This window comes from Ochlerotatus camptorhynchus, unplaced genomic scaffold, assembly GCF_037179485.1.
Source record: "Ochlerotatus camptorhynchus isolate MF236.1 unplaced genomic scaffold, CSIRO-AGI_Acam_v1.1 ptg000062l, whole genome shotgun sequence".
Classification (NCBI taxonomy): Eukaryota; Metazoa; Arthropoda; class Insecta; order Diptera; family Culicidae; genus Ochlerotatus; species Ochlerotatus camptorhynchus.
The window spans coordinates 2,873,074-2,900,402 of NW_027040552.1; the positions used below are offsets into that span (position 1 = coordinate 2,873,074).

Sequence of the window (27,329 nt, forward strand, 5' to 3'; positions counted from 1 at the left end):
TTTCAAGCTTCGGTGCAGTGGACGAGTGAAAGAGCGCTCGACTTTGATAGTTTTGTCTTTCATGAAACACATCAACTGAGGTTTCATGACGTTTATGACGGAAAATTAAAGTACACATTTAAAGCATTTCTAACGTGAAAACACATGAAGACTACAACGTAATACGTTTAATTTATCATCCATCCAGATGTTTATTAAAAAAAAGTTACGAAAATGGGACATCACGCATATTAAACAAATTGACAGAGTGAGTGACCGTTTCGGTTAAATGGATTGAAAACCATAATGAGGTTTCGTTTCAACTCGGAAGTCGACATAACTTTCATTGAAAGCGATGAGCAAAAGCAACGACGATAAAATACACTGTCAGCCTATTGTTCCAATCGTGTTTCGTTATCATTTTCTTTTCGAGCTGATAGTCTAGCTAGACGTTATAGAAATAATGCGTTGAACACGTTGTATGAAAGAAAACTCTAGCTCATTTTAGAGCATGCATAACAATATTGAAACAATTTTCGGAATTCATTGCATTAATATAATTTTATTCAATATTTTTTTTCTATTATTCCTTAACATTTTCTTAAGAATTCAAAAAAGTGTGAAATTTTCGTTTTAGAATTACTTAGAATTGTCTTGAAGTTCTGCTCAGAAGTCTAGGAATGCTCGATAAAAAAAACCTATGTTTTCTCCTAAAATTCCCTTAATCTTATCCTAAGCATTCCTTTCGAATTTTCTCAAAAATACTTAGGACTATCCTCACAATTTGATTCCTATAGATTCATCCTTTGAACTTTTGTCATAAATCCAACTAGTGGAGAAGAGGGCGTCCATGTTGAGGAACGTATTGATAACTATCATTGCAAGTGCGCTAGTTGATACCGGATTTGCTACGGAACGATCAACATTAGTCGGAAACAGTATATTTTACGATGGAGGCGAACCAGCCCAAGGCTGAAAGCCTCATTAATAAAGTTAAATAATAATAATAATATATTTTACGATCTGCATCATTTTTTTATTATTATTTACATGTACCGTATGCGTGATAATGTTTGCACCATTGAGCAATGTCAAAATTAAAAAAAAAAATCTCAAAAATTTCGTTTTCGAGTTTTTCTATGTTAATCATCTTAAACTATGTTAATCATCGATCGAGTTTCCACTTGCTGCAATTACGGCCTCCACACGCTTCCGGAATGCACGGCAGGTTCTAATAATGTAGTCTGGATCCATTTATCTCCAGGTACGGGTCAATGTGTGTCTGAGGCTTGCTGTACTCGGGTGGCGTTTAGAACAGGCCTTGGCCTTCATGACGCGCCATATTGAGTAATCCAGTAAGATGTTCCTGCAACCACTTCTGAGTGAGGTTCGAGGTGTGGCACGGAGCCCCATCTTGTTGAAATACAACATTTGGCTTCGGACCGTACTTTTCTTTGATCCACGGAAGAACATACTTACTTAAAATCCCGATGTAGACCTCCGTGTTGACCTTGTCGCCTTCTGGAATGAACACCGGGTCCATTTTTTTTGCCATCGGAAGCCACCAATCCAAACACCATAACGCTAGCAGGATGCTTGGTCAGATACACGTTCTTGTGCTCGTCGGCCACTTTTTTTACCGGAAGAGAAGTAATATACCGGTCGGTTCTGGAATTTGATACGTGATCGACGGTAAACATGCTCTGCTTAAGCTATTTCAAGATTGTTCGACTCAAAGCTCCCAGATGCGGTTGGTAATCATGTGAGTTTTTTTTCGTGCCCACGACTTCGCCCCGCAATCTTCCTTTACGATCTTCCGTGCAGTAAAGTCACTGATCCCGTGTTCCTTTGCCATTTTCCTTGTTTAACGCACTGGATTCACCCGAATCTTCCTTTTAATAGCAGCGATAACCCTCGGAACCCGAGCTGACCTCGGACGACCTGTGGCCACCTTCGCGCATAGTTGTCCTTTCTTTTCTCGGTCTAAAACCCTTTCGACAGGGCGTCGGCATCAACCAGCATGACATTTCAAAAGCCACTTAAGTTCGTGCTAGTTTGTTGTGCTGGTTGAGCTAGTTGGCAGTACTGAACCAGCTTATATGAAAATACTCCATTGACATCCGAACCTTAAATCTCTTTAGTGAACCCTACACGACAGTTTGTATTGACAATAATCGTATTGTCAAAAGAACTTAGACACAAGATTTAAAGAGCATTTCGAAAAAGTGAGAAGAGCTACTAAGGATACGGAAAAAGGTATTCATTACCACTTCAAATCCAAAGTGGCTGAACATGTATTTACTGGCACACATCAACTGAAAAAGGAGGACATAACAATTGTACGACATATTAGGTACAAACCCTTGGAAACTTCGCGTAGCTGAGAGTTTAGATATGGAACCAAGGAAATTGATGTTCCTGGCTTTTTAGACATTACCTGCAACCAGCCCAAATGACAAATTACGTACCTCAACAAACACGAATACCTATACTACGCACTACTAGGGTAGAGCACTACTTCAGCCTAATTGCCCATTTTGGCCTATCAAGCAGAAAACACCAAATAAATCCATGACTTTAGAGTTAACATGTCAATTATGTGTTTGGTACGATACGGCCAATGAGATCAACTCAAATTTGAGTTCAGTTTACCCATAAACGTAAAAAGTGCAGGAACTCAGCGATGAGTAAATTTGCCTCATGTATTTCTGTGGAAAACTTTCGGTGAGTTCCTGCACTGTTAGCAATTTATGAGTAAACTATACTTAAATTTAGCGGCGCCGGTGGTGTAGTGGTAAGCGTAATTACCTCTCACCATAGCAGGCCTGGGTTAAATCCCAGTTGGCGCCGCCGGGATGTTCTGAGGCATAACATCTCTGATCACGTCTTCCTTCAGAAGGGAAGTAAAGCCGATGGTCCCCGGTTCATGAGTTGATGTAGGTAGGGTCCAGGTGTTCGACAGATTATTAATTTAACAATTATTAATAATATATTTTGCCATACTATTTTTTACGTAGTCAGTGAATAATAACGTTGAAAATTCAGTAGAAACGGTAAAATCACAATTTTGCTTTGAATTTAATGCTACAATATAGAAAAAACCACATAGGACGGTTTTACTAGTCAAGTTGCACATCGAACATGTTACATTATTCTCAATGACATAATCAATTAGCACAGACAAACAGACATAACACTCGCAAGTTGTTCATCGAACAAGCACCATTAACACCAGAATACTCACATACTCTAGATTTCTAGCTGTCAGTTCCACTGAGAAACGTCTTTTGGATCACCTTATTGACACTATAGATACTATAGATTCCATAGATAAGCGGAGGAAAAGTATAATGTAGGCAAACGAACTGTCAGTTAGTGTAGCCAAATGAGCATGACGTCATCATGGTGCTGTTTGAGGGAGAAGTATTGTAATATTAGGAGCACAAAACGCTTTCCACACCCCACATTCCGATTTATTTCGCGGACAACGGAAGAAGGAGAGATGAAGCCAACCATTCCTCGATACATTGTTGCAAAGATTTGCTTTGCACTTCATTTTGAACTTTTACGCACGAAACAAAACAAAACTGCACAACGAAGAACTTTTTCACGGATGCCAGTAAGACGATTTATTTTTCATGGTTGCCAAAACAATTTTTTGTGCCTCCACTTATCTATGGAATTTATAGTATCTATAATTGACACTACTCACCAAGCTTAACAATCGACAGTGAGCATGCATAAGGGCGTATACGCGATGATTGATTCTCTTCATCCATTTTCTCTTTGCATTGCCACAGCTAATTTAGCTGCAGCAATGCAAACAAAACAACGAAACAATTTTCTAGAATTTGTTCAATGCAGAGTTGCAACAGGTTGTATTGGCTATCGAAAACGACAGCAAACGCACCGATAAACGTTAATTCTAGCGAGTTATTAACAAAAGAGAAAATCGATCATCGCGTCTACGCCCTTATGCATGCGAAATGCTCATTACAGCTAAAATGCTATTTTTCGAAATTATGAAACTATTAGACAGTATAATAATATATTTTATATGTAAAATGCAAGAAGGGGAAGTGAAGTTTGAGTATGACACAGAGTGTCACAATTAGCGATTAGCTACAACGAAGAGCACTTACTCATCACGATTACTTATTATAGCTAAAATAGCTAATTGTGACCCTCTGAAAGCAAAATTTACAGGTTATTGTTTCATAAACGCTGTCCAGACTGGAGAGTTATAACATGTTATAACGGTTGTCAAATAACTGCAACACAGAAACCACCATCAAGATAGCGCTATAACGTGTTATAACTCTGTAGTCTGACAAGGCAATACTCAAACTTCACCTCCTCTTGCATCTTATCACAGGAGTGGAACTTCGAATCAGAAAGTGGCTCCACTGGTCATTTGCGAACACTAGCGCACCTAGCGGTAGAAGGCATCTTCGGCCTGCAGTTAAGATAGGCAGCATGCTATGATAGTGTGAGTGCACATAGAAAGCCCATGTGGAACGCTACCACATTACATCGCTCGTTGAGCAGAAAAACGAGCACTTTTTGATTCACCGATTTGTTTGCACTTCCCCTTCTGTTCTGTGATCTTATGCCTTGTTCAGACTGGAGACTTATAAAATGTTATAACGGTTGTCAAATAATTGCAACACAGAGACCATCATCAAGATAGCGCTATAACATGTTATAACTCTGTAGTCTGAACGTACTATTATAGTACGTTCCGACTACAGAGTTATAACATGTTATAGCGCTATCTTGATGGTGGTCTCTGTGTTGTAATTATTTGACAACCGTTTTAACATGTTATAACTCTCCAGTCTGAACAAGGCATTACATATAAAAATATTATTATTTTATCTCATAGTTTCATAATTTCGAAAAGTAGCATTTTAGCTGTAATGAACATTTCCAAGCCTGCTACTCACATCCAAAAAAATCAAACCGACTGGTTGAAACCCCACCGAGAAAAAGCGGCGGGTAGAACTCAGTGGGTGACGCGTTCTTCGACGGAAAGGTGTATTCTATATCTTATCTTTTATTCTGCTATAGCAACATCGATGCCAACGTCAACTTATCCATCTGGGTTCATTTTGATGGATTTCAAAATAAGCTTGCAACGCGCTAACAATCCCCTTTTCCTTTCCTCCCTGCAGGTCGCTGGCAAGCTCGATGAGATCTACAAAACCGGCAAGCTCGCTCACACCGAACTGGACGAGCGGGCCCTGGACGCGCTGAAGGAGTTCCCCGTCGATGGTGCCTTGAACGTACTGAGCCAGTTCCTAGAATCCAACCTGGAGCATGTGTCCAACAAATCGGCCTACCTGTGCGGGGTGATGAAAACGTACCGGTAAGTGTTGCACTCGCCTATCCGTTCGTTGAAACAATGTACCTACCTAAATTTTATTTTACTGCTATTGTTATCATCCTCGCAAATTATAGCCAGAAAAGCAGAGCCAGCCAACAGGGACTACCCACACCTGCAATAACAGTACAAGCGAAAGGTCCAGACGAGGACAAGATCAAAGCCATTCTGGAACGCACAGGATACACACTCGATGTGACGACAGGTACCTATCCTACTCCATCAAGGTTTCCGACCCGAAGACTAATCCATTTTACCCGTCATCTTTTCGCCCAACAGGACAACGAAAGTACGGCGGTCCCCCTCCGAACTGGGAGGGCGGCACCCCGGGCAATGGGTGCGAGGTGTTTTGTGGCAAAATACCCAAAGACATGTACGAGGATGAGCTGATACCGCTGTTCGAAAAGTGCGGCAAAATATGGGATCTCCGCCTGATGATGGACCCGATGACCGGCACGAATCGGGGCTATGCGTTCGTCACCTTCACCTCACGGGATTCTGCCTGCAATGCAGTGCAGGAGGTAAGTCCGCTCGTATACAGAACTTTGCGTTTTCTTGAAGCTTGAAATCTCCCCCCCCCCCCTAAACTCAACTCTCCCACCCCCTCTCACCTTTGTTCAGTTATATACAACAAACCTATGTTCTCTGTCCCAAATTCCATCAACCAACTACTGTCCTAACTTCCCACAAAAAAAAATGAAGACTCCCACAAACAAATCTCATCTATCACTATCCGTTTCGGCCTATCCGCACTGTATTTAGAGTAATGTCGAACAATCGTAGATTAGTCCTAATCTTTGGTCTCTCATCTCAATATAAAAGGGGAATGTAAGGATATGGTTTTGCCTCTAAACAACAATAATGACCTAACGCAAACGCAATCTTCCGTACATCAACAGAGGAAAGCGAGGCCCCCGGCCTCCTCCCCGTGTTGTGCAAGTAGTTTTCTAAGGGCTTCATTAGGGAAAGGGTGGTGTAGAACATAAAAAAAACAGTAGAATTGCGTTGAACTTAATCTTTGTAACAGAGTCTTCTGATTAGAGGTGATTGGTGTTTCGTGGTTTGATACAAAAAAAAAATGATTGCAGGATGCGAAATTTTAGGAAAGGAAATGGTTATTTACCGTTTGGTAGAGTAATCAAAATCCATACAACTAATCTGACTTTGGAATTCGGTTCTCTTTGAGTTTTATTAATTTTTAGTTTAGTTTTTGTTGCTGTCAAACAGCATTTTTTACCATTTACTGGATACCGGATCAATTGTATTCTATATATCAGTGCCAACATTTCAAATGGGCGTAATTGCTTATGTAAACAATGACTTTAGCCGTCAATTTCTCGCAACTAAAAGTTCACCCCTGCAAAATAACAATGATAACTGGTAGAGGATACATTCCTCTACCTGTTGGTGTCATTATTTTTCATGAGTGAGCTTTTATTCGCGAGAAATCGACGGCTAACGCCATTGTTTACAAATGCAATTACGCCCCTTTGAAATGTTGGCACTGATATGATGAAACTGGAAAGAATAAATAGTGCCCTTTAGTAAAAGTTTGGACGTGTAGAAATCGACCATTTTGGCAGCACTCAATGCAAAAAGAAATGGTATTAAGTCTTCTGATATGAAGCTGCCAAAGCAGTTAGTTTCAAAATATACAACTCGATTGTATTGTTTGCACGGTAATATTTTGGGTAAATAGTACTTTTTTTTCGATTGTAACGGATTTTGACAGTTCGTTCGAAGCAACTGCACGGTGAATAAGAACGACCCAAATTTCAGTTAAGTTAACTCATACATCACATAAAGCGTAGGAGCTCAGCGATGAGTGAATTTACTTCATGTTTTTCCAAGTTTTTCAGGTTTTTCCAGGAAAAAATACCCGAGTATGAGAAAAGTAAAGATTGGACTCTCTCAGTCTATTGGTACTACTCCTATACTGGATTTCCACAGGAAACCTCGAGGCAAATTTACTCATCGCTGAGTTCCTGAACTTTTGGCGATTATGAGTGAACTAAACTCAAATTTGAGTCGTTGTCATTTGCCGAGTGGCCATACTATTATCAAAGGGCATTACGTAAACAAGTGATTGAACTGTTTGGATTCGGCTTGGGGAAAAGAAATATTTTAGAAAAATAAGTTGTTTTAAATCCATCATGGATGCGACTTAATAGAGACGGGGAATTCAGATCTTTGCCCGCAGAATAAACAAAAGATGTATGCTCGAGGCATCTGTCAGATAATGATTGCATTAATTTATAGTTGAGGATTGATGATGATACCACCGACGAACGATTTGTCTAACGAGCGATTCGAACTTTCAAACGGGCGATCAGATATGTCAAACGAGGTGAGATGCAAACCATGGCAATATAAATTCTACGTGAGTTCGTGTCCTTGCTCATGATATAACGCGATCGGATTAGTAGATGGCGGTAGTGTTTAACGTATTTTGAATATGGCGTCTTGGGCAAGCATTTGAATGTTGCTTGTATGAGCTGTCACGTCGGTTTGTCGGTGATGATACTTTAATTCTTCGTTGGAAACTGAGTGAGCGCTTGCAGGAACTCAACATGGAAACGGTGATCCTTCGAGATAATTTTTCCGACTCACAGGTCTATTTTCCATAGCCTCTCTGGAAACACGATCGATATGATCCAATGAACATAAATTGATTGTCTAACTTCCTGATGCTTCTTCATACACCCAGCATTGACTTGTTTGTATATTTTTCTTTACTCGTTGAGTGGGCGGCTTGGACGAGATTGTTAATAGTAAATACAATACAGGGTAATCAAGTCAGAAAGGCCTAACTCAAAACATAATCAATGACTTGGATCGTCGATTTCTTACGCTTCATCCTGGCGGTTGACTGGGGTTGGCTCTAGAGTGTCCTGATACTCCCAGGTCGAACAGCGAGCAGAATAATCCTTCAACGACTACTTACACGGCCGTTCAATCTCACTTAGAGAGAGAGAGATAGTGACTTCTACGCAGATGAAAGAGAAACCCAACAAACATTGAATGTTAAATAAGAGCTTATTCAGGCAAAAATAAGCCTCTTCAGCTAAAAAATGGCTTATTCAGCTGTTAATCAACCCAAATTGTTCGTTGGGAATGTCTAAGTACGTAAGTTACTCAGCGCTGAGTAACTTACGTTTAAAAAAAATCTTTCATCTGAGAGAAGTTACTCTCTTTCTTTGAGTGAGATAGATTAACGGTCATGTAGGACTGTAAGAGATGAACTAGCCTACGGCCAAAAATCTCTATAAAATCAAATAAAAAAACAAACGTGTAGGACTGTGCCTAGCGGGTTTGCTCTCCTTTTTTTTCTCTGGTACAAGCTGCCGAATGAGCGATCTTGTGTTAAGAATTCTTCAGGTAGACATCGCAGTGTACTATGGGCGTCATTCAATTTGACGATTATCGGTGGAGGTGAGACTGGCTCATTCGGCTGAGCCTCCACAGCGAAAAAAAACGATAGGTGACACTGTAGCTACTGACAGACAGCTCCTCTTTGTTTAAACAGCAGATTTATCGATCGCAATGCCGGAAAGTTTGCTCGCAAGAACAGCAGATTTTGTTGTTGTCCTGCAAATCCAAAATCTCTTGAAAATGTCTATTTTTATACCTGAAAAAAACCACTGTCTTCTTTCATTTCATATTGCAGCAACATTATTTTGCATTTACTGCTGCAGCTTGCTAAAAAAGAAATCGTGGCGGCAGCTTAAATTAAGCAAAACTTTAGACGCTTTTGAACGAATTTGAAAAATTTACAAATGCACTCAGTGTTGCCAGATTTTAATGAAGTACTATCCGTAGATAGGAAATGGGTGTCTACTGGAGTAATCATTGCTGAATATTCTCAAACCCAAAGTTCAAAATTTTAGGTGAGCCAGAACTTTCAAAATCTGTGAAATTTATTACTGTACCTGTACTGTATCAAAATCAAAACAAACACACTCGGCAATGCTATTTCCCAAATTTAGGGTAAATTCTAGTCATCCTTAGTCCAAATCCGAACAGTTCAATCAAATTGATCCAGTTTCATCACATCCCAAGATTTATTTGTACTGTAGTTATAGAAATTAGGGTTCCGGGGATTTTCCCATTCTGAACTGTTGTCAATTCTTCAAACTCTCAAGCATGCTTCTCTCTTAGTTAGTGACTTTCCCTTCCTCTAAGTTAAACTATTTGAATGCATCAGCCGATTGGTCCTGTGTATGCTCCAAAACATGGACTGAATAATCCTTAGATCCAAAAAACAGCGATCAGGTCACCTGTGATTAACCCCGTTATTCCGTCACTTCACGGTTCGTTTGCAACAAAAACAACAAACAACAACAATGGAGTAGTTTGTAGACAAAGCAACAAATTGCATTCTTCACCTTTATCCCTCTCACAAATTGCATTTCCCCCTATCAGTATCATCGTACATCGGAATGAGCAACCTTCTTCGATGATGGTACACACTCTGCAGACACACGTCCTTTTTTTTTTTTTTTTACTCGCTCGTCAACGTGGAACGGGACAACGCGGCAACATAGGGCACACGCCAAAAGTCCCGTTAGACGGGGGGCACGTGACGCGACCTTTTTTCCTTCTGCTGTTCTATATTATTCTACCTACCTGAACCCGGCAAGCACACGGTGCGAATTTCTCTTCTTGGAAATGCAGCAGCTCATCAACTTAACACCCATCGAAACAGGATGCAACATAGGAGGATCCCTATACACACGCTCCGTCATTCTTGCACCAAAAAAAAAAAGAATAACTGCATTTTGCAGTTTGGAACGATCGCGCGTGCCCTCATCGCTACGGTTCGCTAGCTTCGTCCTCCTTCTGCGCAGCCTAACGGTATCAGGTCGTGCCTGAACAGTTCAACGCCTTTGACCTTTTTCTGGCTGTCTCTCTCTCTCTCTCTCTCTCTGTCACTCGCAAAAATACCTACACCTACCAATACCTATGTGCAACTCAATTTGCTAGGAAATATGCAAACTTTTCCAATTACGACTTGAGGCTTGCTGCTCATCAATGGCAGATAATCTCCTCCGCGGATCCTATTATAGATTGACGACCTAACGTATTCCTCGGAAGCATCTGCCGACAGCAGGTTGAACTTTCTTCCGGGAGAGGAAAAGCCAAGGACTTTCACCCTTTTCTTCGAGCACCAAGCACCACCGCGAACTGAGCGAATGAGGGTGGTGCTGGTGGGAGTTGGGGTCAAAATTAATGAACTGTGGCAAGTCAGCTGGCTTCCGGTTGGTGTGGCAGCTTTGAGCGAACGAGCAAACAAACAAACAACCGAAAGAAATGGGTGGCAGCTGCCACCGTCGTCGTGTTGTTCTTGTAGTAGTCAGTGGAGTGGAGGTCCGAACCGGTAGGGACATAAATTGCTACCTACCTACTTTCCACCGTTTCGCTTTGTGGCGAATTTTCTTCCTTTAATAGCTGCTGGTGCAGTTTGGGCGTTTGCTAATGATGCATTTCGGCAACAGCAGCAGCAGCAGGTCAAATTTTCGCCTGCAGCCAACAAGCAACCAAGCAATGTTGTTGGCTTCGATTGGGATCGAACTAATTTTGAGCAATTCTCAGAATGTCAAATTATCGGGTGATTTGAAGGTTGCGTGGTCCGATGCTTTGTTTTGGTGATCATCGTTCACAGACCGTGTTCTTTCTCGGTATAGAATGTTGGATCTCTTGAATTCTACGGTCTTTGGGACATCATCGATCATGTGAGGTGAAATAAGACTGTCCGAGCGCAAATTAGAGACGAGATTGATGGCGAAAGCTTTCTTGTCAGTAACAACAAGTCAGAATGGCCTAACTCAAATCGTAAACAATAACAAATACGTCTATTTTTGATGACTCACAGCTTCCCTCAACATACAGTGTATGTATGTACACGGAAACTAACTACCCGACTTGGTAGAGCAAATTCTGCTCATCAGATGGTGCTGTTGGTTTTCTTGGGTGTGTTGACATTCGTGCAAAACTGGAGTACTAGTCATTGTTTACATTTCCAGTTAGGCCCTTCTGACTTGTTGCTCAAACGCTCAAGTGCCTTTATTCGATCCAATTTCAGGTGGCGCTTCATTCTAGCGCTCCTCGTACATGTTTGAATCATTTTCAATCAACCAGCAGCGCCGTAACTGCATTCACAAACAACGATTCAGCCGGCGCCGGTGGTGTAGTGGCTAGCGTGACGCTTTCTCACCCCAATAGGTCTGGCTTCAATCAGAGCCGAGGTCGGTGGGATTGATTTTTCTGAGGCATAAAAATCTCTGGTCACGTCTTCCACGGGAAGGGAAGTAAAGCCGTTGGTTCCGGCCCATGTGTATTTGAATGGGTGCGATATCCTACGCAGGTGTGGAAGCTAAGCTGCCTCCCTGCACATTCGATTGTCTTCAATGGATGGCAATCGATGTCCGTCGGTAATTGGCACTAGAAGAAGAAGAGATTCAGCTTCGAGAGCTCACCAGAAAAAGATCAATATTTCTCTCAAACGCGACTCAGCTCCTGATCGCTCGAATTGAAGTTTACGTACAGCGTACGTACGTTTTAAAACCTGAGCGTATTCACAATAGGGAATCTATTTTCTTGTGTTTTGACAGTGGACCCTATCGCTTCGATGGGATTTGTTTCTGCATTGTCGTTTCCGTGAGACAAGAAGAACAGATTTCAAACAAAAGAAGCTATTTTACGAATCACATTATTAGGGGAAAGGTTACCCAACCTGATAATAATGTAAGCTTGTGTTTGCGAACCAAATAGCATATTGGCGTTTGAGATGACGAGTCGAAGCATTTAACAATATTTTTGAGAAGTATTCAGCAAATTCCGAATTGAACGAATTTGATTTCGCTTCCGATATTTCTAAGCTAATTTCAGTGTGCGCCGACCGTGGGATTCAGAGCCACAAACAATGGACCCGGATCTGATCGTTTTTGGACAAATCTGACAGTTAGACAATACATTTAGCTGTCCCTTTGTCGCAGCGGATAAGATCCGGATGCTCTTTCTACTTCTTGGCTTCCGCTCGGGATCTTGAGGAGACAGACCACAATCGAGTAGCAGACTGGTAAAAAATTACTTTCTTTTTTAAATTAACACCACTGTTTCTGTTTACTTCACATTACACTTTGCCGACTGTAAAAGGTGTAAAACTTACGAATGAACTGAACTATCCGCATTTTGATATGGTGTACGCAGTAAAGGCAACAATCAATACGAAACTAACGATTTTAAATTGGCTCACCACTTTAGTAGCCTATTGGTCCCAAGCAAACGATTAACGTACCCTATTCTAGTTGAAATTCTATTACTACACTATGTTTGTTTTGATTCGCTATGAAAGTTTGACAGATAACATCAGGGGTGTGTGGATTCATGCAGAACATGCAGGGGTGAGTGAAATAGCTTGGGACTGCTTGGGACCGTTGTTCTAGTACTGAGTGAGCCAAAAATAATAATGATTTTCTTCGGGACCCAGTGGTCTTAGAGTTACCTCTATGGTAAAGGCATAGAGGTAACTCTAAGACCAGAAGGTCCCGAAGAAACGAGCTCAAAATGTTTGCTCAGCCCTGGTATTCTCTTCGGTCCCAAGCTAATCGATGCACCCCTCGAAACATACGAAAATCCATAAACCCCTCATTTTATCAGTCAAACTTTAATAGCGAATCAAAGCAAACATAGTGTAGTACTACAATTTCAACTAGAATGGGGTACGTTAATCGTTTGCTTGGGATCAATAGGCTAGTCAAGTAGTGAGCCAATTTAAAATCGTTAGTTTCGTATTGATTGTTGGTATTAGTGAGAAGTTTCACTAATACATGCGTTTCACTGGTTGAAAATAAAAAAAAAAACAAACCGCTGTCAAGTCGAACACTTTGACAGCTGATTTCGTGGTTGAAAATAATAAACAAATGGATTTTACACGGCTACACTAGCTAGATTGTATTATTGAGATCTTGCATCGGGAAGTCAATTGACATCGCCCTCCGTCCTCTTTCTTCTACGATCGCTGTTGTCAAATCGACAAATCAGCAACTGGCTTGAATTTGACAGTGAATTGGCTCAAAATAGCTACCCAATTGTCGAGTTCCGTCCCATTGCAGTGGATGTCAAATGTTGAGCTACGTGTCAGTATGTAATATGTGATTTAACTTAAATTTGCGGCGACGCAACCACATAGCAAAACAACAGAGAAACAACTGCACATAGGCCATTCCATCGGTTACTGTCAACTCTTTCTTACTCGCTCTCCCTTACTCTTTGGAAATCAAACTACTTCGACCTCTTCTCATGTCAATTTCCAAAATTTACCTCCATAATTCAATATCCTCCTCAACCCGATGGGCCCTTCAATATCGAGTTTGGAAGAGATGATTGCATTACCAACAATCAATACGAAACTAACGATTTTAAATTGACTCACTACTAGACAAGCCTATTGGTTCCAAGCAAATCGATTAACCTACCCCATTCCAGTCAAAATTCTAGTACTACACTATGCTTGTTTTGATTCGCTATGAAATTTTGACAGATAAAATGAGGGGCTCGTGGATTTTCCTATGTTTCGAGGTGTGCATCGATTAGCTTGGGACCAAAGAGAGTACCAGAGCTGAGCTAAAAAGTTAAACACGTTTCTTCGGGACCTTCTGGTCTTAAATTACTTCTTTGTTATGGATACCCCTGTGGTAGTGGAATTGTATTTTAATTGAATCAGACCAATTATGCGACACCGCAAATCACATGAGAATCTAAAAATAAGATCATTGGTGGTTCGATTCACCTGAAATTCGCCTTCAGATTTTCAACGCAAAATTGAGTTGCACATATGTTCAAATCGACTTGTTCTGTGAACCCCATTTCCCCACGATTCGACCGTTTCCAAAACACCAACTCTTATAGCTCTCCTCTTTGCAAAGTGAAAAATAAGCTATGCAAAACTCTTCGCATCGGAATTGGGTCTATTCTATCTTAATTTTTTTCATTTCCTGAAGCTGATGGGTACCTACGTATCGATTGGGAATAACAATTATACGATCAAATGGAAGACTAAAATTATACAATTGGCACTAATCGAGAGAAGTTTTCGCCTTGTACGAACGCAAGTTCCCCAAAACAAGAGCCAATTCTTCCCTCCCTCTCTCTGCGTGCCTGATTTTATTTTGTTTACGAGCATGTTTATTTTCTATTATTTTCAATTTATTCAGTGTTTTTTAGTTTACTCAGTAGCTATATCGGTTAGTATCATTTGATTTACTTTTTTGTTAGTTTTTTCTTTCTTTCTTTAGTTCGATTAGTTACTTATTTTTCTTTATTTCTTTCAAACTCTTCCGTTTTTACCATCCTCATCTGTCAAAATTTCAACATTTGCTCAAAATTTCCCCTCCTCCTTCCCCTCGAACAGATATATCCCCAAATTGTTTCAAATTGGCCTTCGATATGCGAAAACGACTAATCAAGATTCATTCTTTCCATTACCTCTTTACGTTCATTCATTCATTCATTCGTTCATTTCTTCTGTTTATCTTATGTTTTTCTCTCTTCACCATTGTGTACCATTTTCTTCCCCACAGCTCGATAACTATGAAATAAAGTCCGGCAAATGTTTGAAAATTAACGTAAGCGTACCGAATCTGCGCCTCTTTGTAGGCAACATACCTAAATCAAAAGGCAAAGAGGAGATATTAGACGAATTTGGTAAACTAACAGGTAAAAACCGTACAAAATTTGCTATCCTCAAAAAAAAAAAAAATGTTTCCCATACAGAGTTCGTACCGAAGCTAAACCCAAAAAAATGAAAACTAAAGAAAACAAAAAGCATTGTTTTGATCTTTTCGGTTTACGCTTTTGAGTTACAACTGTACCTAGTTTTTTGGTTAAGTTTAAGCGTTTAAGTTACTGTTTACATTCATGGATTTGTTTTCACTGAGCACGAATCGATTTGCGAGTGCGCATAGTGTGACCGTCCAGTAGCGAGCGAGCGTAAGTAAACCTTGAGAACAACGAACCAATCGAAAGAACAATAGTCGGCCTTCAAACACAACAACCAATCGCGTCTTCGTCGTCGTCGTCGTCGTCGTCGTCATCATTGTTGCCATCGCCACACGTCACATCAAATCTTTTTGCGTGCCCTGCTGCTCGATACAAATGTTGAACTCCCTCCATTAACGAAGTCGGTTGAATGCAGTAATGTCTCCCAATGTAACATCTTTACACACAAAAACACAAACACTCACACTCACACAAACCCATTTTTCTTCTCCATGCACGACTTGTGTAAGCTCATCGCATCCATTTTACTTTTACATCGCGCAGCCTACTTTGCCTAGCTGTCACTTTGACAGCAGTTGGTGGTTCGCATCGGATCCGCAATTTCAGTTTCCCACTGACGTCAAGTGTATCGGTTCTTTCATCACTCTTTGTGCCGCCCCCTTTGCTCTTTTTGTGCATTTAATCAACGCTGCAAGTACCCATCTCCCATCTCAGGACCATCCGGAGGCAGATTTAGTAGCAATTTTCGATTCCGTTCCGAACCGTTTTCTCATTCGCTTGAGCATAGAGAGGCTTATTCTTTGTTGCATCCATTACAACAGGCTGAGCTACATTTTAATCACTTCTTGGTCGATCGCGCTCAACACCTGTCCTTCTAAAGACGCTAAAAAGCAGCAGCAGCAGCGGCAGAGAGGATTATCTTACTTTTCGGGATATTTATTTTGGAAGTGCGTGCAATTGCAGCAACCTAAAGCTGGAGTGCAGATTGATTCGGTGTAATTGCACGTATCTCCCGTCCGTGGTCGAATGCCAGATGCTGCTTTGCTTTAACTCTATGTTACTACTTTGTATATTTTTAATTTTCTGCACTCCTTGTTCGCGGTTATTGACCGATTTAAGTTTCGAATTCAGGCGAACGATTTTTATGCTGAGTGCATTTAATTGGGAGTTTTTCCTATCCACGCGCAGCACTGCGCTATGTCCAACTTAACACGCTAAATAGGGTCTAAGCATTTTATTAATTTTTATATAAAAGAAATTACCATCAGTTCACAATTGATAAGATTTAAGTTTACAGCAACTTATGATTTCGTGTAGTTTATGTTCTAACCTCATTGGCTTCCAAATTCATGAATCATCCAAAATTTTACCACGATACACTGTATGCTAATCAGAACGCAACCAAATTTCACCTCATAAAACTCACCATGGTCATCTTCGAGCAGAACCCGAACTTGATTCTGTAGCACCTAACCCCCCTCAACCTTGTTTATGTCTGTGTTAACCGTTGGTTAAGTTGACATCATGGAAAAGTTTAAAAAGTGTGCTAACATACTTGAACGAAAACAAAACAAAAACCTGTTTCTAACTGCAACCACATGCACACATACGCGCCCGATAGCAATAACGTAAACAAACACAAAATTCATCACCAATAATCTCCAGTCATTATCTATCCCAAAAGAAAAAGAAAAGATTTTACAAAAATCGTAAACAACAAAATCAACGAAAAAGTGCAACACAAGAGCAAAAAACCAAAAAAAAAACCGCTTTCATTCATCCAAAATCAAAACAATATTCATCCAAACGTCATTCAATTTTAAGTCCCTCCATTCCACATATCTTTTCGTTTGTTCAGCAAATTGCGCCCCCATTGTTTCCTCACAATCAATCAATATTCTCGTTTTATTTTGACATTTCCCATCTTTTTTAATTTTTGCATAAACTTCAAACATCATTTATCAATCAATAAAAAAACACCATCAAAATAATGAGTATGCATTGAACCCAAATCTCTCTCTCTTCCCTTGTTTGTTGAACTCTCTCTCGTTCCAATTCCAGCTGAATGATTATGAAATTCGGAAAGGCAAAAAGATTGGTGTAACGATATCATTTAACAATCACCGGCTCTTTGTCGGAAATATACCTAAGAATAGAGATCGCGATGAGTTGTTAGAGGAATTTGCTAAATACGCACGTAAGTCCAAAACCTGCAAAACAACTACAACAAGTACCACTACTACTACTACTACTACTACAGCCCTAGAAGTTGAAAGTAAAATTTTCCAAATTTGAGAATGTAACCTTCTTTGTTTTGTTTTGGATTGAGTATCTACGCAGTTTGTCCAAATTAGTGTACACGCATCTAAATTTGACGACGACCACAACCTAAAAAAAAAAGAACTATAAACACGAAACCTACGTAGAATGATGATGATTGGCAGTTTCCGAAAACCAAGAAAACAAAAATTGCAGTAGTAGAATAGTTTGATCCACAACCGAAACATCAAAAAACAACAACAATAGAAAACCGACAACCCGTGGACAAGTGTGATTTGGTATTGTCTCGTACTATAGCGATTGGAATTGACGCATTCGATTGGCTTTTCTCACAGATCACAGTTTTGTTTTTCTGTTTTGTTTACCGTAAGCAATATATGCGATTGGATTTTCCATTTATTTTTTGGTTTTGTTTTCATTTCGTATTGGATTATATATCGATTGGTTTGTTAAGCATTGGTTTGTTTTTTTTGTTCTCAAAATTTACCTCTCAAAATTATGCGCTGTACGGAAGGTGCCTCCGAAACGAAACCACTCTACAGCCACGTTTTTGGATTGTTTTCATTGTAGTACTAGAATGTGGCACGTTTCGGAGACACTTTCGCGATGGCAGCAACGGCAGCGGGAATCTAACAAAATCAAAAAAAAACACTACGGCTCAGCGATTGGAAAACGAAATTCAACAACCGGCAACAGTTCTGTAGCTCAACAATTTTTCAAAAATCCCCCCCATAACACAAACTTGAAGTTCCAAAATCATTGCCAAATTTGCACTTTTGTTCCCTTCCTTCATCAGAATGTGAAAACCTTCAAAAACAACTGTAAAAAAATGATCAAGGATTGGTCTAATTCGGTTTCCCTACATTTATTTTTTGAAAACCATTGGTCTAGACAGAAATCGGTGAGCGCCCAAATTTTCCGATAATTCGACAAGCTGTCCAAATTTAGACCTTTCTCTCTCTCTCTCTACATTCACACATGTATCGGATTGGATGATTTTGACCCGAAACGAAAAAACAAAAAAAAAAGCAGGAAAATTTTGACCCGAATTGTCAAGCTACAGCACAGCGAACTTGATTCGGAAGAAAACTCAGCATTACCGAGTTGACAGACATGTGTCAATTTTCATTTGTTGTCGATTTACTTCCCGTACACACCGTATCGTTCATTCATCCGATCGGATTCAATCGGAGAAACAACAACGACAAAATGGCGAAAATTCTAAAGTTCATTTGAAAACGATTTGGCTACTATCAGTCGGATTCACACCACTCTCTATTTTTCACTTTTTCTCTCTTTCTCTCTCTCTATTTGCTCTCTTCCTATATTTTACTTTCACTTTCTCTATATACATTTAAACGTGGATTTGTACGATCCGGATATTCTTGTGTGTGCGCACGCGCGGGTTGCTTAGCAGCAGCATTCTCTTTTCGGCCTATCTGGAACCAATTTGGAACAACAACAACCACAACGTTGCGATTGGCCTGAAAATAATGTGACAGCTCAAATGTGTAATGACTGGAGAAAGACCACCCTTCCCCTTTCCCCCATTTCCGCGATCTGCTGCACGGATGATAGTAATCGATTTTCAGTGTAGAACAATATTTGCTCTGTGTGTGTATAAAAACATATGGATTGTTATCTTTGAGTTTGATTATCCCCGTCTCCCCTCACCCGCCTAGATAGGATCAATTTGGAGCGATTGATTTATTTTTCCTTAAGCAAAAAGAAGTACGAAAATGTAAATAATCACCCCTTCTGGAACCTGGTTTTCCACCCCTTCCGACCCTCAGTATCTCCCGTGTTACAAATAATTCGTGCTTTGGAACAAGAATGAATCACATCCCATCTCCCGAACTGAGTGTTTTGCATCTCCTCTCTTATAGTAAGCAAATTTATTGAATTCGAAGAAAGCTTCAAAGGTGGCGACAGTAATCGATAACTGTCAATTGCGGACAGTGTTGCCAGCAGCAAAGCAATCGATTACCGATCGTATCGCGGTTGAAACCTGGCGTATGAAAATCTGAAAGTACCACTCTGAAAACGGAACAAAAGCACTTTTGGCACTGAATTTGGCAACTGATTTGAACTGTAAATTGATTTTCCCAAACGGAACTGAACTGAAGAAAAGCTGGACCTGTTTTCAAAATTCCCTAAAGATGAGTTGAGCTTTTGTTCGATTCCTTGCTCCGATTCTAGTCTCGTAAGGACCCGGAGCGCAAAATTGTGTGACATCCGCGCCACAAAAAGAAAAAAAAATCGGCATCAGTGAGTGAATTGGTTTCGACCGACCACAGCCACAGTAGACTTAAGTTTGATTAAATCTAGTTTAGTAAGGATTTTTACCATTTCTGTTCAAATTTATACTAACATTTGTTTTGCATTTTTTTTCCCTCCAAACCGTTTCCTTACGCTCCGCTCTCTGCGCGTGTGTGGGTTGAATTTTCGGTATCTTGAAAATGCCTCCCCCCATTTTTCGAAACGTCCGAACAGCCGGCCTAATGGAAGTGATAATCTACAGTTCACCGGACGACAAGAAGAAGAACCGAGGATTCTGCTTCCTCGAGTACGAGTCACACAAAGCGGCATCGCTAGCGAAGCGGCGACTCGGAACGGGAAGGATAAAGGTAGGTTGTCAAATTGCCAGGGTTGCCAGTTGAGCTGACTTTCTTTACCCCCTTGGCGATTCTAGGTGTGGGGTTGTGATATAATAGTGGACTGGGCGGATCCCCAGGAAGAACCGGATGAACAAACGATGAGCAAGGTCAAAGTATTATACGTGCGCAATCTGACACAGGATACCAGTGAAGAGAAGTTAAAGGTAAGTGTTGCCAGTTGCACCGTTCCGTATTCGCAGCTTGCTGATTCTATTGTTTTTCTTTTTCTTTTTCTTTTTTTGTGATCGAAAAACAGGAAAGTTTTGAACAGTTTGGCAAAGTTGAACGGGTGAAGAAAATCAAAGACTACGCGTTCATTCACTTCGAGGATCGTGACCACGCGGTCAACGCGATGAAGGAGCTGCACGGCAAGGAACTCGGAGGGTCGAACTTGGAGGTTTGTGTTAGTTTTTTCAACACTACCCGATGGAACTGGGAATGTTACAGTTTTCCCATTTTTACCCGCAGGTGTCACTGGCGAAACCTCCGTCCGATAAGAAAAAGAAGGAAGAGATCCTGCGAGCCCGGGAAAGGCGCATGAACCAATTTCTGCAGTCCAGGATGGGGATAGTTGGGTAAATAGAGATGTACATGACTTTAGCGAATTTTTCGGATTTTTTTGACGCAGTAGATTTATCAAAATTTCAATCGTAACTTCAATTCCAATGCCCTTGGACGGGCGAAGTGCTAGGACAGTAGCTAAAACCGTGCTAATGTGCAGTGATTTCGTTCCTCCCTACAGCATGTCGCCCCAGCATGCCGGTATGATGTCAGGTGCAATGCCACCGATGCGAATTCCTAGCGGTGCCGGTGGTCCCCGAGGAGCTCCGATGCGTGGCCCGATGAGCCGCGGCGACTATGGTAAGTGATACCGTTTTATCCTTTTCATTCTATTGCGCGCCCCCTTTTCGTGCGGAGTTTCCGCTATTCACAATACTGTTACTGCCACGATCGTCGCCCATCGTCACGCAGGCAGTGACGTTTCAAAAATAAGTAGATCAAATTCAATGATTAGAGCAAAACGAAACAGACTTGTCCTTCCACCAACCAACCGTACAGAGTATATGTGTAGTCCTATACAATGTAAATTGTCAAACACCCACTAATGTGTGGGTATCAACAATCGAATTAAAAAAAAACCGATCAGACTAGATTTAAAGATCAGAAATCAGACAAAACGTATCTTCTCTCTACACCAGAAATTGGAAAGTAACACACTTTCGTTTTGCATATTATTTCACTTGGATAGGAAAATTTCCGATTTATGTTACGAGTTAGTTATCATTTCTATTTTACTGTTTTAAGTTCTTCCTTCTAAGTGCATGTAGGTTTTGATTTTCTCGGTAATTTTTCCGCACTGAACAGTAAACAAACAAACAAACAAAAAACGACGGTATTAGTATTATGCAACATTTAAGATTCCGTGTCGCGAAAAACGACCAAACCGAACAAAGCAACCAAATCAAGAGAATCAAAGGAAAGACACTGCATGATTTTTCAATTGACTTTTTTTTACCTTGTTTACTCTGTAAGAAATGTTGTTGTTTATTATCTTGAAAACAAATTCAAACCAAAAACAAACAAAACAAAAAACATTCCAAAATTTAAAAACCCAGTTCCCTTACCAAAATGAAAAAAAAACAACCACGCTCCCCCCCTCTATCTACCAACCATCAGCTCCGCAGGATTTAGGCTTAGTACCAACATCGCAACGAATCCAAAAAAAAAAAAACAATAAAATAGTGCCACCAAGTACTGAACCACAAAGTAGCTCCAAAGCGCATCCCGTATTTCTACTTGAATAGACCACGCAGTTGGCATCACTTTCCCGTAAATAGTTAGGCAGCGAGATATATCCTAGAGAGCGTTCGCAAAGCAAAAATAACAATAGTCATCGAAATAGTAACCTTTGTTCGTATAGTTTGTTTCTGCTTTTGTTTTTTGTTTCCTTTGTGTATACCAACATGTTCATTTCAGTATCCAGTCTAACTGCACTTCCTCCTGCCATCCTATCCATCTAAACACGTTCCTCGTTGTGTGTTTTCCTCTCCCGGCTTAGAACTCTATTTTAGTACACATTATGCATTTTCCGTAGCGACTTCCGTAGAGCTAGAAAACAAAAATGGTAAACGACGTTATTGCATGCAATCATTTCTATCCGCTCTAGTCTAATGAAGGGTAAGGTGAAGGTGTTTTGGCTAGGAGTTGTTAGTGGATATATTGGTGATTTACTGTTCGCTGGTTTTCCTGTCTACCTGGAACGCCGCTTTCCGTTGGCCGTACGCGATCGACCTTGGTACATAGGGCTTCCGTGATTTTCCTGCGCCGCCGTTTTCCACTTTCTGCAGCGTGTCCGGAATGGGGGTTTTTTTTTTGTCGAATGTAAATTGCTCATGTTGAAGAACATTGCAAGCATAGCTCGCTGGAAAGCTGATGTCATCATCATCTAGTCTATGTTGGACATTGTACGTCAATCCTAATTATTTGTTAAACCTGTCAGTCAACCATTATGCATGTTGTTTCGAAGTTATGTCTGAGATATACGGACTTGTATAATGACAAGCAAATCGTGCATAATGAGTAGAGGCTAAAACCACAAATTTACAACAACATCACTTGACGTCATATACGATTGGATCTGTTATAACAAATTCAGTTTGACAATAAGCCTTACTTAGCTTATTCGATTTAATGTGTACTATTATGTGTACGACACAGTAATTATAAATCGTATGTGCACACTTAGGAATCACTATTTTTACACGTTACGAAATTTTTTTTTATGGGAATCATAGAACGTAAACAAGCATGTAATGTAAAATTAAGTGCTTCGAAACCGAACGTATGCAACTTGGTGAAAAGAACGTACACGGAGATGACAAAATTAGGTACTTTTCCCTCAATTCCGGGGTTCAGCCCAATAAGCCAAATTGGAGTAAATCGCATATTGTAGTTTCCATTTAACACCAGCAAAAAAATGAGCTACTCTTAAGTATATTCTACTCTAAATTAAGTTAAATTCACGTTAATTTGAGAACATGCAATTTACTCAATAGTAACTCATTGGGCTCAACTATTTCGTTGGGTCAAATCTCTCGTTCTTTTTTGACAACAATAACTAGTGCAAGTGAGAGGCTAAACACAATATTAAACAAAAAGAACTCAAATTCGGGGAAGTATTTTTTTCTCCGTGATTCAATTGATTTTCTCTTCACTTTTAACTAATTCGTATGTCGGAAGGGCCACAGGGCACCGACATTTACATGATTTTTTTGTAGTATGTAAGTAGCAAAACTACGATTAAATATGAACGCTGGTGTACTGAATTTTATTCTTCTAGACGATTTTAACCTACTAGCTCGTAATTTACGATTCGTTCTGTGAATTGTTATGAGACTTCTGGCTGTCTGAGCCTTGTTCAGCGGAATCGGTAACCTTTGTCAAAGTCCCAAAATCAATGAAGGGTGGCAAAGCATAAAGTTGACGCCAAACTCAAACGTCAGATGAATGTACACTTTTGCTGGGTAAAGCGCAAAATGTGACAATTTCCTATGAAGATTTTCCGTGCTAGAATAGTTGATGAGCTTGGATTTTTAGATGTTGGTGGATTTTTCGAGAAAAAGTTGCCTGTCAGTGACTTACAGTACTGGTCAAAATAAAGTACGCACCTCTTACAATGACAAGTTTTCTACATTTTCTCAATATTTATTAAATACAGTTTTTTTATGTCTTCGAACGAAACTAGCATTATAGATTTACTTTCGGAATATGCTTTGTTCCGGGCCATGAGAGTGGTTAATTATTTGATAACAACATTTATTGGGAAACTGTTCATTTCTGAGTGGACAAAATGAAGTACGCATAACAATAAAATCAGCATTTTAAATGCTTATTTTAAATGACCACTTGCAAGCGTCTTGGCATACTTTCAAAAAGGTTTTTCGTGTGTTCGGGGTTAATTTCCATCCAGGCCTTTTCCAGGGCTTCAAACAGTTTTTCACGGTTTGTAACATCTTCTTTGTCAACAATCTGATCCAAAGTAGACCATAAGTGTTAAATGGGATACAAGTCAGGGCTTTGGACTGGCCATTCCAATAGTTTGAATCGTGAAGCACGGAAGTAAGCAGATACTTTGTGAGCGGTATGTTTGGGGTCGTTGTCTTGCTGAAAAATAAACTTTTTATCTAAGCCATAATAATATTTTCAAAATGCTCATGTAGGAGTCTACGGTCATTATTCCATCTATTTCAGCCAGATTTCCCCCACCAGACCACGCAAAGCATCTCCACCATAATATTCCCACCTCCGTGCTTCACTGACTTTTGTACGCTTTTGTCAGCAAGTATCTTTCCTGATTTTGTCCAAACTGATGCACGCTGTTTATGCCCAAAGAGCTCAAACTTACTCTCATCACTCCAGAGAACCTTCTTCCAAAACTCCAATGGCTTGTCGACATATTTCCAGACAAAGTTAAGGCGCTTGATCCTACAAAAATCATACTCATTCTTAAATGAATATTGAAAAGAAAGTTAACAAACCTGTACACTTTTCGAATCAATGGTCGTCGTTGGGCCATAACCACTTTCCTGCAGCCTTCTGCGGACAGTTTATTATTTTATGTTGGGTAGGGGAGTAAAACCACAGCGTCCATTATTTGAACTTTTGTGGTACCCCTATTTGCTGTTTGTATCATGCAAACCGACCACTATTTAACGAGTGAACGGCTAATTGCCTGGACACATCTTTTCCCAGTCCGGTATAATATGGTTTATAAAACCAACTACCTTTCCAGGATTTGCAGACCAAATTTCACTAGGTTGTAAGCTAATACTTCAAAGAAATTTACATCTACGCTTGTGTAATGCACCACAACTGCAGAGCAGATGTTCCGAGGTTTCACGTTCTAAATTACAGAAACGACAGATATCACTCTGAACCCGACCAATGTTCTTCATGTGATATCTACTAGGACAGTGCCCAGTAGATTGATGCAAAATTTGAAATTTTCGCTCCACAGTGCTTAAACGGTTTCAAATTGGGTTCTGCTTAGCCTCCCAAAATTTGAACTACTTTAGTAAGAAACTGACTTGGCACAAACCATTTCAAGTTTATATGGGAATTACTATGGGAAAATTTATGTTTTTGTTCATATCTGTCTGACAATTCACCACATCACTATGCTTTTAAAAATGATAGCAGTAATTGTAGAAAATTTTCAGCTATAACTTTGTTGAAAACCACTTTTAAATCAAATGTAAGGAACCAAAGATTTTATTCATTCAAGTCACTGATGTCTTATGATTATGCTCATTCAACTGTTCAGCAGGCAACATTGGTGTTTCTGGTGCGAAGAATAGAGCACAAATATCAAGGCTACTATGTCACACTGCAAAATACAGTGTTGCAGTGTTGGCAGATTATCAATCTAATAAATATTTAATAACTATTTAATTTGACGTTTGACTGAAAAACTATTTTCCGCAAAGTTGTAGCTTAGAATTTAGAATTTCTCGTAAGAATAGTTATATAAATTTTCGAAAAAGCACTATGGAAAATTGGTAGAAGACAATGAACAAAAAGTTTGGTTTTCCCATAGTAATTTCCATATAACTGAATTTTTTCGTCAATGACAAACATTCACCTGGTTACAAAAAGTGTAATTTCGTGCATTCTGTATCACATTATTGTTATCCAATTTTGTTCAATTTAACAGCTCCGTGTAATTGTTTTGCTCAATTCATTTAATTTCGTTACAAATTTAATTAATAAAAACTCTACACATGCTCATCACTGATAGCATTATCATTGACAATTGACATGGTTTGCTTTGACAATGACTGTTAGCTCAAATGAATGACCAAAGCAGAATTCTGGTTCAACAATAGAAAAGGGCCCACCAGCATTTGTAAACAAACCGTTCCAAAGGCCTTTACTCACAAAGCGAAGGCAACTCACGCAAACCAACACTATCATCGGATAGGGGAAACTTCTACCTACACGATGATGGTGTTGGTTTGTGTGGGCGGCCTTCGATTTGCGAGGAATGTGCTTTGGAACGGTTTGTTTACAAATGCTGGTGGGCCCTTTTCTATTGTTGAACCAGAATTCTGCTTTGGTCATTCATTTGAGCTAACAGTCATTGTCAAAGCAAACCATGTCAATTGTCAATGATAATGCTATCAGTGATGAGCATGTGTAGAGTTTTTATTAATTAAATTTGTAACGAAATTAAATGAATTGAGCAAAACAATTACACGGAGCTGTCCCTTTTCTATTGTTGATCCAGAATTGTCATCATCACCGTGTATTGTCGAGATTTTGCAGCGCTGCTAGTGACAAACGAGTTTTAGACCTTTTTGATAGTCTGTAACGCTAAGTTTTCGGATTTGGACGGAAATTTGTTTATTTTCCATTTTATCTGACTGAATCGCGCAACATATTCAACATATTGATTACATGTTTACATGTTTTAACTCTTTCATACAATTGGAGCGATAAGATACAATTCAAACGCAATACACTGAGCTAAGCAGTCGTGCTGGGCGCATTTTATTTTGTCCAGCTAAAAAAGGCGATATTACATTCAAATACTTAGTATTGAAAAAGGTATTGCAAATTAAACATTATGACAAAAGGTGTGTACTTCATTCTACCCAGTACTGTATTTGCTATTGACAAACTAGGAACATGAACATGACTACGACCTTGATGATCAATATTTAGTCATGTGATAATGAAAAAGTCAACAAAGTTTTGTCATTTTTGACGCACATAAATGTTTCGATTTCGAACAATTCATGCGTTACACGAGAATACGTCGCATCAGTTAAAGTTGCCTGCAAATCCTAAAGGCCCACGTACATTGCATCCATTGGTTGTCCGTTGCGGCAAATCTTACAGTTAGATTTGGAATTCCATCGGTCAAAATGAGTTTAACAGCGGTTTGTTATGTATTTTCCTCGGATTTACTTGTTAAGCCCTTTTCGTGCGAACCGAATACGCCCACGCAAACTAACAACACTATCAGGTAGGGGAAAATTCTCCCCGTTCCAATAGTGCTAATGGTTTGCGTGGGCGTACTTCGGTTCTCGTGAAAAGGACCTAGGAAGTTGTTTACAAAAGTTTATAGGCCCTTTTCAAAAGTTACGCGAGTATTATTCATGTGCTCATTTTTAGTAAACAGGGCCCCGCTGTTGTGTCAATTTTTTCAGAAGATGAACGAAAGTTCACCCGTGTACTCGTTTATGGGA

At 39.8% G+C, this 27,329-nt stretch overlaps 1 protein-coding gene across 17 annotated transcripts in view; it reads left to right on the forward strand.

Annotated features, from left to right (window-relative positions):
* Positions 1-27,329, forward strand: part of Syp (Syncrip) — a 121,236-nt gene that overhangs the window by 66,043 nt on the left and 27,864 nt on the right. For 7 of the 17 annotated variants that reach the window (XM_065239838.1, XM_065239837.1, XM_065239836.1 and 4 more), the window contains exons 3-11: positions 5,154-5,347; positions 5,440-5,567; positions 5,642-5,883; positions 14,944-15,079; positions 19,916-20,049; positions 20,115-20,243; positions 20,336-20,482; positions 20,548-20,654; positions 20,801-20,940. In XM_065239838.1, coding sequence (XP_065095910.1) covers positions 5,154-5,347; positions 5,440-5,567; positions 5,642-5,883; positions 14,944-15,079; positions 19,916-20,049; positions 20,115-20,243; positions 20,336-20,482; positions 20,548-20,654; positions 20,801-20,940 — 1,357 coding nt within the window. Of the gene's footprint in view, positions 1-5,153; positions 5,348-5,439; positions 5,568-5,641; positions 5,884-14,943; positions 15,080-17,203; positions 17,340-19,915; positions 20,050-20,114; positions 20,244-20,335; positions 20,483-20,547; positions 20,655-20,800; positions 20,941-27,329 lie in introns of all 17 variants that reach the window. The other 10 variants (XM_065239833.1, XM_065239846.1, XM_065239841.1 and 7 more) reach the window with 3 other exon arrangements.